The sequence below is a fragment of the Convolutriloba macropyga genome, chromosome 8, assembly GCF_964194025.1.
Source record: "Convolutriloba macropyga chromosome 8, txConMacr16.3, whole genome shotgun sequence".
Taxonomy (NCBI): domain Eukaryota; kingdom Metazoa; phylum Xenacoelomorpha; order Acoela; family Convolutidae; genus Convolutriloba; species Convolutriloba macropyga.
In genome coordinates, this window is record NC_134475.1 from 14,685,876 (window position 1) to 14,697,996 (window position 12,121).

General features: G+C 36.2%; 1 protein-coding gene across 13 annotated transcripts in view; it reads left to right on the top strand.

Annotated features, from left to right (window-relative positions):
• Positions 1-12,121, top strand: part of LOC142344497 (sodium channel protein 1 brain-like) — a 182,220-nt gene that overhangs the window by 107,149 nt on the left and 62,950 nt on the right. For all 13 annotated transcript variants that reach the window (XM_075396185.1, XM_075396182.1, XM_075396186.1 and 10 more), the window contains exons 7-15: positions 3,393-3,508; positions 4,625-4,822; positions 5,167-5,233; positions 5,725-5,866; positions 6,197-6,340; positions 6,741-7,169; positions 7,532-7,634; positions 11,152-11,387; positions 11,699-11,908. In XM_075396185.1, coding sequence (XP_075252300.1) covers positions 3,393-3,508; positions 4,625-4,822; positions 5,167-5,233; positions 5,725-5,866; positions 6,197-6,340; positions 6,741-7,169; positions 7,532-7,634; positions 11,152-11,387; positions 11,699-11,908 — 1,645 coding nt within the window. The remainder of the gene's footprint in view (positions 1-3,392; positions 3,509-4,624; positions 4,823-5,166; positions 5,234-5,724; positions 5,867-6,196; positions 6,341-6,740; positions 7,170-7,531; positions 7,635-11,151; positions 11,388-11,698; positions 11,909-12,121) is intronic.

The following is a 12,121-nucleotide window of genomic DNA, read 5'->3' on the forward strand; positions in this document are numbered from 1 at the left end:
TTTTGAAAATTGAAGAATTTTTCAATCATTTTTCTCTAAATCTCTTTTTTCGATTTAGCGTATGATCAATTAAAAAGCTCCAATTATCGAAACTTGTCTAACTCGTTAATTTAGTCAATGCTTGTACAAAGCTTTGGCACGTGTATTTTTGCAGGTTTTCAATAGTCGAACTGCTCTTCAGATTTTAAGCATTTCTTGTTCTTCAGGATGAATAGGTTTTCAGATTGTAGACTTAAGGTATGTTTTTCTGTTCTAGTTTTTCCTACCACATTTTTGAGAGGAAGGAACTATATGCTCAACTGGGTTATTTTTTGTGCGGTCAACTTTGGCCGATCGACTTTTTTAGCGTAGACAGCTGTAAGTGTTATCACTAGAAAGACCATCCAGTGTAGAGTGTGAAATTAAAAAAAATTTCAATGGTGAATACATGCTTTTGTCCGAGTTGGTCTACGACAACAGAAGATTTTGTCGACTTTGACATCAAAAGTTTTCATTGAAATAAATTTTACTAATTGTTTTCTTGTTTTTTTTGTTGTTTTGTTACTGAGTCACAAAACGGACAAGTCGCATTGAAGTTCTCACGAAGTTTGAATGAAGGTAATTTGAGCGTTTGTTTGAACGTTTATAGTTTATGACATTCATAACATTAAAACTATTTGTTGTATTAAAATTTTAATAAATTTTTTGGTTTCGACTATATATATTTTTGTCTATAGTTTTGTCATAGTCGAGTAATTAATAGTCTAACTGATTTAGGTATTATAATAAAGTGTTTTTATCAATGTCTAGAGTTCATTGCTTGTGGTTTCATGACCAGACACTTAAAGTTTTCTTTAAAAAAATTTTAGTGATTTCAGTTATGACTGTTTTTTTTTCGTTGTATTGCCGTTCACTCTCAAATTAAAACTTCCATTATTAAGAATTTGTCATGTGAATATAATCGCTTTCAATTGATAGCTAATCATAGATGAAAAATTCAAAATGACGCCATTTTCAGAAAGACTTGGAGAGTTTTGCATATATTTGGTTTTTCATTATTTCTTTTTACTGTTGAATTTTTGTTTACAGTTGGACCTATTAATTACTCCGATTGCTCAGAGGACCCAGTAATTGCCTTTCCCAGGAATCACAAATTGTTGAAAAAAATAAAAACAAATTATGGAGAAAAATTAGGCCTTCAGTTTTGCGTGGTCGACTTGTACATTTTTTTTATTAACAAGAAGTTCTGACTGCTGAATTCTCAAACGTGTGTGCTTAGTATTAGTGAGTTTTATCTGCGAGGTTGTGTTTGATTTTTAAAGTTTTCACCTAATATTCAAGAAATTACTTTTTTCTGTATTTTTTTCTATATTCGCATATGTGAATTGATGAATGGTACTTAGTTTTGTGATTTTCCAGCTTGAGTGACCTCTATTTGAATTTGCATTCTCATTTTATATTTAAGTTTAGGGCAGAGGTCAATTTTGTTTACTTCTGACTTCACCTTAGCATCTAAATTGAGCTCGTAGAGTATAATTGGAAATAATTTTTGTTGTTCGGTGAAATCAGTTGTTTGCTTGATAAGATTGCCTTTTTACTACAAAATGTGTAATTGCCGTAGATTGGAAATAATGTCTGTCGTTTCATCTGTTCTAGGGTTCATTCTAGTGAAATGAAGAATAATGATCGCACTGTTATTGACCATTTTATTGGATACAGGTATGTCGTGTTTTTAAAGAATCTATCAATTGGTTTTCTCAAGAAGCATAATTGATGAAGTTTTAAACTGTGCTTTAAACTAGATAGTTCTGCATACTTATGTTTAGTTCCTCAATATTCATAAGATTTATATGATTTTTGTAACCCGTGACTTAAGCTCGTTGATTGAAAGCATATTGTGTTTTAAGGTCCAAAAATAGTCAAATTTAAAACGTTTCTTTATGAGAACTGTTAACCGATTCTTAAGCTATTTTTGAATGCTTAATTGCACGGAAGTTGGCTGAAGCTGTATTCGATTTATTTTTTGTCACTTTGTTTATAATGTTGCGTAGGAAACAAACAATAAATTGGCGCAGTTTGGACTTGGGGATTATTTTCCAACTTGTCAATTGAGGAATTATTGCGATAGCCGTAGTGTGTTGATACAAGAATGAAACTTAGCGGCTGTTTCCCCTCTAAAGTAAACAAGATGCCTAAAAGACAATTCTTTTCAAGTCTATTTTTGCCTAAATGAGATAGTTGTTATATGCAAAAGTAGAAACATATTCAATATTTTTGCTCAATGTCTCAAATGCATGCATGTTTCATAAGTGCCCCCTAGTCTTTTCAAGTTGAACACTTTTGGCCGGAAAAATGGCTGAACAATTTTCACAAAGACTTCTTCAAATCCTTGAAAATAAAAGAACCACGTTATATGAAGGATGAAATTTTGGCTCTGATATGTATTTTTTTCTGGTTAAAATTTTAATAAGAAACTATGCGTATATATATTTGATATTGGCAGTTACGTTTTTGTGCAAATTTTTGCAGAGTTTTGCTTAAAAGGGATTAAATTTGATTATTGCTTAAATTCAAAATTTTGTGGTAACATTAAATTTAGACTCAAATTTCAATACTATAATGACCTTGATGATCTTTTGTATGCGCTGTCTAATTAAGTGTTGGTGCAATATAAAATTTTTTTGTGATATTATAATTTAATACGTGTAATGGGCAAACCACCGTTTTTCAGGTAGTAGATACAAATCGTGTTTTCACGTAGTAATGAATTACTCATGTGGTTATTAGGTACTAGTTGATAATGTTGGTTCTTCAGGAAAAAATATTAAATTTTCTGTGAATTCATTTTCTCCGGCTTTTTGTGCAAGTGAAGCAAGGCATTTGTAAAAGGTTTGTAAGTTTTATCTAACAATGTATAGCTGTAACTACTTGAATTTTTTTTGACGACTTTGACAACGCTTTCAAAGGAAGTTTCAGCTAATTGTTCAGTTTGACCGCATTTGCTGTTTTTGTGACCATTTTTCAATGCATGCTATCGAAGTACAAAGATGCATTTTCCGATAAATTCTCCTCTGAGTTCCATAAAACTATCAAAGCTCAACGATGCACTTGTTAGAGGGGTTACATGATAGAGGGGTGAATAAATCGGGTTTAAATGATAGGGAGTTAAATAAATTGGGAAACTGGGGTGAAAAAGCGGGACAACAAAAGTTGGTATATATATTTTCCAAAAATTATTTATTTATTATTTTTTGAAATAACTGAAGGCGATGTGTAACTTCTGATTGTCTTCCTAAGTGGAAGGCTGGTCCTAGCTATGCGAGAGCACAGATACACGACCCTCATTTTTTTGAAATAATGATTATAATGGGTTAATCGAGGGGTGATTATGATGATGTCTATGTGGTGTTTAGGTACGTGATAATCTTCATGGAGGAGACGAGTAGTGGTCCCAATCTGTCCTTCAATGTCTCATCACTCCGCACCTTCAGAGTGCTGCGTGCCTTGAAAACCATCTCCGTAGTACCAGGTAGGTACATATCCATTACTGCGTTCTATAAGTAACTTCTTGACTTTTAATCAGTAAATTTCTTGAACTGAACCAGGGCCTTGGTAAACGTTTTCAACCTGGTATGTTCAAACCTTGTTTTATAGTAGAAGTCGGTAAACTTAAGTTTTAGTTTATGGACGATTGTTGCGAATGATCCTAGACCTAAAAGCAGGTCAGTTCACTTGTGAAGTTTTTCTTTATAATTACATGTATTGACACTTCCGAATTGGAATTGAAAATTTCAATTTTCTAATTTGATTTTCTTTAATCTTACTTCTTGGCTGCAGTTTTGATAGAATGTGTGCTTTGTAGACGCGACAAAAGCCACCCAAGTAAACAAAATAGAGCAATCAGGCTCAACAAAATAGTAGTCTAAAGCAAATGCAGAGGTAGAGAGGGGGAGGGGAGAGGAGAGGTGGGAGGGGGGGGGGGTGTTGTGACTGCACGAGGGTACCCAAAACACAGTCCTATTTTGGGTGCACCACTGCAAACAACAATTATTATTTATTTATAATCCAATCAGTCATACTTAGTTATAACTTGATCAGACAGATACTGCTCAATGGTGGCGCTTTCTTTTCATATCCCCCACTCCTACCATGTCTCGGACCGATTATAAGGAGCTTTGTTCAGCGAATAAGCTTCTCTATTAAGAATGACGGATCGCATATTTGAATACGTCACGCGAAAATAAAGTAGCTATTAGGGACCAAATTGATTTAAAATTGGTATAGCTCTGTTGCTGTTTATAGCAGCACGTTTAGAATATTTGCAAAGATTGTAAGAAAGGAGTTCATGTGAAATTCCTTTACGAATCGCTTCGTTTCTTTTTCATTAGTTAATGTTAGGTAGCATAGCTAAATAGACATAGCTAAGTCATTTGGTTTGTGATGGATTGAACATGATCCTTTAATAAGAAACATAGTTTGATCAAAATCTAAAAAAATGCTCCTTCCGAGTGTAAAAGTTATATACCCGCTAAGCGGGTTGGGGGGGGGGGGGGTTGGGCAGAATTGACGCTAAAATTTGTCCAAATTTATAATAGTTGCTCTATTTTTTCACAAAGGTTGACTTGATGTTTTATTTGGTGTGTAGGTCTGCGCACGATAGTGAACGCGCTTCTGAAATCTCTTCGGATGTTGATGGAGGTGATGGTGTTGACACTGTTCTGTCTCTGTGTGGCTGCCCTTCTGGGTCTGCAGCTGTACATGGGGGTGTTGAGGAACAAATGTGTCCTCAATGGTCCCTCCGACATGAACGACACTGAGTATGACACTTGGGTCAATGACGAGGGTTAGCTTTATTATTATTACAACTTACAATAAGTGAAAAAATTGAGCTTTAAATCTAAGGATTTTAAAAGTTTAACTTAGAACAAGTTCCCAAGTTGGAAGAACTTCCGAAGTTTAATTTGGAGCTGGAATTTTTTTCAAGAGATGTACTGCGGGTACTTTCAAGTTAGTTTGCTTCAAATGCGGCTTAGATCATAGCTGATGAGCTTGAAAGCTCTTTTGACGTTAAGTAATTCAAATAATTTTGTTTTTATTTATTTTTAAAGAAATCGATTTATTTTAGGGCTTGGTAAGGAGTCATTGTAGTTTTTCAGCTGGAGCTTTGAGTCGATGGTTTTGTTTCAGCTCACTTCTTCAACCTATTCAGCATAGACGCTCCTCAACTCTGTGGAAATTACTCATACTACATACCGTTAGTAAAGATATTACTCGCAAAATTTCATTGTTTACTCATGTGGCCTCACATGTCACGAGACGTTTTTGGAGTGAAAGATTTCACTTCAGCATCAAAGCACGTATTCCTCGTGAAAACATTTTTTTTTGTTCTTGTTAGACTGTGTGAACAAACTTATACCTGTTTTTGTTCTGACAGTGGTTTGTAATTGTACTGCCTAACACGTGCTGGAGCTATTGATGGCAACCCATTTACCATTTCAAGAGAATTTATTTTCAAAGCTGTGAAAAAAGTTATTTAAGCTCATCAGCCAACTCAGAGAGGGGGCAGTTACAAATTAACGATCGACCCGACAATTTTGACGCTATTTATATAATTTAATCTTATATAATTCAGATTAGGAGTGAGCATGTACACAGTTCGAAAAAATTTAGTGCATTTTGACGCCTTTTTTGAAATCTGAAGCAGTTTGCTCACGCGTGAGTAAAAAATTCTTCTGTCGTTTGTAGAGTGTGTCCTGTGAACTACACGTGTATAGAGGTTGGTGACAATCCCAACAGTGGCTACACAAACTTCGACACCTTCGGATGGGCCATGATGACCTCCTTCCAACTCATCACCCTCGACTTCTGGGAGAATGTCTACGACTATGTAAGTAGTATATCAAATCCAACGGTCACAAGTTCGAGTCCCTTCTTAGGCGCTATTTCAAGTCTAAGCTCAGACTCGGTCCAAATTTAATCGATTTCAAACCTGACATGGAAAAACTTACAGTTATATTTTGGGATCGCTATTAGTCTGTGACTTCCTAGTTAACTCAATAACAAAAATGCGGTTCCAGATCAATCCCCCCACCTACCCCTCCCCGCCACATCTTTAACGACCACCAGAGGCATATTACGTACGCGTGAGGTACACTCCATACCTTTAACGATCACTAGAGCCAGGATGAGATGTTTGATTGGTTGATTGTTTTTTTAGCTGTTGCGTGCGGCTGGTCCTTGGCACATTTCCTTCTTCATAATCCTTGTATTCTTCGGCTCCTTCTACCTGATCAACCTGATGTTGGCTGTAGTCACCATGTCTTATGAGGAGGAGAGCGACTCTGTTGAGAAGGAAGAAAAGGTCAGTCTTTTTCATCACCTATTAAGTCCCTATGGGTTTCAAAAGGCCGCCGAAATAAACTGTGCGAATTAAAGATCTTTTTTGTCAAATGAATCGCGAACACTTGGTTGCGCGGTCTAATATATAACCTTTTTCGAAATGCTATTTTGTTTAGTCTTTTTATTCGAATTTTCAATTTGTGTGGAATTTAAAAGAAAATGAGCTGATCCAAAGATTCAATTCACAGAAAATTTAAGTTTGTTTGAATGAAAAAATTAGGCATGACTTTTTTTCGGAATATTTATAATTGACTTTATTTCTAACCACATTTGTGTTTTACCTATTTTTACCTATTTATTTATTTTAGCTGCAGTTTTTTAATAATGATTTTTTGAAAATCCTGCAAAGTATTTCGTAATAGGAAGAGCAAGAAACAAAAGAACAGATGGAACAGTTATCAAAGCGTAAGAAGCAGGAGCAAGAGAAAGCAGCTGCGGCAGCCGCTCTTGTAGCCTCAGGTGGTGGATCCAACGGTCGAAAGGCATCAGTGCCTCGAAAAGTATCCAAAGTCTCAGGACCCAACCCGAACGTGGCCCAAAACGCGGGCTCAAAAGACAGCGGCAGCGGGGGTATCAATGGTAAGTTGAAGTTGAGCACCGCTTCCACCCCGGGCGGTGGTGAGTCATCGTCATCATCAGCAGCCAATTTAGCAACCCCTACAGGTGCCCAAGCTAATCTTGCCTCTTCATCTAAAGACAAAGGACTTGATGCCTCCTCCCCTTCAAGCGTGGGGACAGGGGAGCCCAGCGAAAAGCGGAACAGTTGGAGTCGCTTCAGAGATACTGTCAAGGTACCCTCAAGTTCTGATATTTTTAAGCCAGAGCTGGCAAAATTAATTGTCTTATAAGAATATTGTAAGATTCTTGCAGAACAAATATTTATCTTAAGAAATTTTTAAAAAAGTAACACTTTGTTTATCCAAAAAAACGTCAAGAGGTAACATTATCAATGGTATAATTATTATGGGGCAAGTGTTCAGCTACTTTACGACGAATGTCTATCTTGTGAGATTCCGCCAGAAAATCTTGCATGACGATACATCCTTATATACCATTTAGTCAGAATCTTATAACATCTCTGAAGATTGCATTTACAGTTCGCATGATTCCCTGGGTGGGCTAATTAATATCAATAGTGCTTGAATGTTTGCAGAGCGAAAGCGAAGAGGGCGGAGGGGATGATGATGACGTCAACGGGGAGGAGGACTTGGACTTCGACGACGACGATGACGAAAGCAGTCAGGGACTACCTGAAGGTAGACATCCACTTCACAAAAACTCTACTATGCAAATACTAAAAGCATTTGCAGTGGACTACCATGCATCTGTTTCCTGGGTGAAGTTGAGCGTTTGTATTTAAACTCTGTCCTATGAGAGGCGCTAGATTCTGCAATCAAAATGTTCCTTTTAAATTTGGACCGTTTTGTGGAGCTTGTAACCAATAAATAAACTTTTTGAGGCATACTTTGACACTAACAAGAGACGAAGTACGCACCCTCAAGTGTTAAACTGGCAAAAATCAGTGCCATTTTTTATAATGCCGGAGGTTTCTATTTCCTACATAATATTTCTTGTATAAGTTCTACGCAACAAAATTCTTATTTACATTATCTCATGGCACATTTCAAAACGCCAATAAATAAATACGAAACGTGCAGTTTTGAAAAGTTCATATTTTTTTGCGCTGGAGCATTTGGGTTTTGAGCGGAATTTCCTCGGGATGCCGCTCAATTTCCAATCATTGCAAGTTTTTTAGCAATTCTTCCTATTCTCTCAATTTTGGCACCATTTTGGTCCTATTTTGTGTATGATGGTACATTTCGCGTGGTAACATCAATTTCGATGGTTGGCTTCATTATTAGTCAGAGTATTAATTGCTTTCGAACGAAGAGTGAAGCAATTATTGTAAATGTGTGTCTTTTATGCAAAACTTTTGCTCGACCTTATTTCGATCTCACTTCTTGAGTGACTTTTTCACGCTTGAGATCTTGATATTTCAATTGACCTAAATTGTTCTTATTGAGAAATTAATTATACGGTGCGAAAAGCAAAGCGATTGTAAGTGAGGAGATTATAAGGGCCTGAAAGACGAGTCATAAGTGCTTCAGTCGAGGGACGCAGGAGGTCGCGAGTTCAAATTCCTGACGAGCTGAATGGTTTTATGCCCATAGAGAGAAGATTTTCTTTGCTACAGCCTCCCTCTGAATTAAATTTGTCCGACGTTAGTCGGTTTTTGTGTTCCAACTATCTAATATTACTTTTACCAGGAACTTTATACCGGTGCGACTTGTATGTTTGATTCTTTGATATTATACAGAAACTAAAACGAAGCTTAGTCAACAGCAGCTCTTCCATGATATGATTTACGTTTTAAAAATGTGAGCAAAAAGTTTTTTTCATTTTTGGATTGACCGAATATTGTACATATATCAAAATTTATGCTCATTTTCGGAAGAAGCGTAGTCTACGATTGAAATTCTTTGGATGTTGGGTTTGATAATGGTTTCAACTGAAATGAATAACTTTTAAAGAAAGTTTCAACCGTTTAGATCAGCTGAAGAAAACACACTAAATTACACTGATTTAACTGATTGTCCTCTCCGATGCAAAATTTGAGCGTTTAAGGATATTTAATCTTCTTCAATCAAGTTAAATCTATTGAATAGCAAAAAAACGTATTATTCGTTTTATAATGGAGGATACTGCATGCAAGTTTTGTTTTTCAAAAAACTTAATTCTCAGAAAATTATTTAAGCGTTTCAAAATGTTTATATCCGAGTCTTGAACTGCACTGAGAACTGAGCATTACAACTTTTTTAATTCACTGCTCTGTTCTTTCAACTCTTTTCTTTTTGTCCGAGCAATGCGTTGTCGTGGTGCTGTTCAAAAGACTGCTGTTTTTCTTGTGTTAATTTCTATTTTTCACAATGAGACTACTACTGGTTGCGCTGATATCACCGAACAAAATGAAAAAAAAAAACGTTAAATGATGCTTCCTTAAATCGGTTTTATCTGTAGCAATAGAATTTTTTGGGTAATTATTCTGCATCTTCTAAATTGTGCTCCATGCAAATTTTATTTTAACATTAATTATTATAATTTATCAAGTCATGCCAATTTTTACTACAATTTGCAAAAAAGAAGTAATTTTCACGGGGACGTTTTTTCAACTGTAATAATTTATGTCAACGGAAGCTGATTTTTAATCTTGTTAGTTGTATCTAATGATCTTCAAATCATTTCAAACTGAAGCGAGAAACATAGATTTTGGTGAGGTATTTAGCTGAAACATTTTTATTAGAAAAAATAGTGGTGGACTTTTAAATTAGTATTGGCTTACAAAATTCCCTCATATCGAAGGCTAATTTTTTTAAAAACACAATTTATTTTCAGCATCTAGGATAATAAGCCTTTCAACTTTTTTCAGTTTTTTTTATAATGTTTGGCATCTGTCGGGTTAAAACTTTAAATGCCATCACACAATACCAATCTTTCTTGTTAATGCTATCGGTATGTTAGAATTCTGTTTTCCGACGTATTGCGTTTCTAATGGATTGGAAGTGAACAGAAAAATCATTAATCATAAGTGTACAAAGAGACTATTCCAGTATACAACACTTTTCTAACATAAGTGATTTTTTGTTTCCTTTCTATTAATTTGTTGCAGTTATTGACAGTTCAATTAATGGCCACTTTGTTGTGTAGTTTTATATTAACTTTTACATATAAAAATTTTATATACAAAAATCAGATCTTTTCAGTTTTTCTTCCAGTTTAGTGGGTGTTAATAATTTAATGCAACCCAAAAGCGCGTGTCTTAAATTAATACCACATTTATTTATTTACTATGCAACTGCACGGGTTCGATAGCTGGGGGCGCATAACCGAAATAAATCAATTTTTACTTTAACCATTACTGTTCTTTTGTGGAGGCAGCGTCATCATCTAAAACTCGCAGTGCTCAAATTCGAGAGAAAATTAGAAACTTCTTCGTGTTTGATTCGCACCAAATTGTCATCGAAGAAGATCTCGAATATAAAGATCTGGATATCGAACCAGGCTCTTTTGGTAAACAACTGAATTCCAGGGACTTCCTAAATGTTCATGGTTGCGGTTAGTTTCTGACGAAGGTTGCAGCTTGTTTTTTTTTTACTATTGGCTTGCATTCTTCAATAAAATTTCTGAGATCTATTTTGTTTCCCACCAACCCAACTTTGAAATGTATATTACCCGAAACCCGCATACCATTTTAACACAAAGTTTTGTGCTATATATAACAACAACTAGTTTGCAGAAACATTCTGTGTGGCTATGCAATAATCTTACAAGTGCGTAAACTTCGTGATATTTTCTTAACATGCGCCATGCCAAGAGCTTTTGCAAGATTTACGATGTTGTAGTATGTTTTTTATTAAAATGTGTCAAATTTCGGTTCACTGCGCCGTCATAAAATAGATCCAAGCAAAATAGATCCCTTTCTGAAAAATGATTTAGCCGCTTATCGCTTTTTCGCTTATGGAGTGCATATGATGTAATGTAGATTCGGGAGTTGGGTTTGAGGCTTTTCAAATATCCGTGAGCTTTAATTTCTGGTTTTGTACCTGCTGAGTGGAATTTTCTCTTCTCCTATTCGGGACAAAGTTCCCATTGACTTATTTTTACTTTTACGATACGTGGGCGGAGATGTACGCTGCGCAAATCTAACTGTGCCGGTATTTTTTAGAGATATTGCAGGAACCAGAGTAAGATCTTCTCACGATTGTCTTTTTTCAGACCCTCAGGAGCAGTTGGAGCGAATGAATTCAATGTGGTGTTGCCACCCTGGATGTACGAAGGGATGCTGCCAGTGCTGTGGCACTCCGGACCGGAATAAGTGGCTGCCGGTGCAATTAGTAGTCTACAAATGGGTCACGGATCCCATCTTCGACATCATCGTCACCCTACTCATCGGACTGAATACTTTGTTCCTCGCCCTCGATTACCACAATATGCCCTCCACATTGGAAGAAGTGAGTATAGTGGGTTCCCGTCGTTAAGGGACCTAAGTTCAATATCTCACTTCATCGACATATTTTATGTGAACTTCGAACCTTGGAACCCGTTATACTTTTTTGCCCTCTTTCTGCAAGAAACTCTCCCTTGTCTGTTAACGTCGACACGTGTTATAATTGGAATGTCGTTAGCTTGAAATTTTAAAGAACGAACGCCATATGAAGAATACTAGAGCCCTAACTCATGAAACGGTATCTCACCAGTGAAGTAACAGACTTACTTTTTTGGCTTCAGTATTTGACGGTTTTTGGTGAGTTCGTTTGATTAGGTTCTGGGCTGGGGCAACCAAATATTCACCGCTTTCTTCTGCGTGGAGGCGCTTCTCAAGATCATAGCGATGGGGAGCGAGTACTTTCGCAACAGTTGGAATCTCTTCGACTTCATCATTGTTCTCTTCAGCATTTTGGAGGTCATCATATCCGCCGTCTTCAGAAATGACGGATTCGATGGACTCACCATCCTAAGAGTACTCCGACTGGTATGTATGGACCACCTTGCATCTAACTCTACCTGACCTAAAATCTTTGAATCTTTTCCTCTGATCTATTCTGCTTTGACCTTCAAATGGAATTGTTTCCTTTTCCACCATTGATAATTCTTCTATCATTAAACTGTATGAGCAAATTAATGCGTAGTTTTAAAATGATATTGGCTTGTATAGCCTCATAAGCGGTGGTTCTAGCTCTGACAA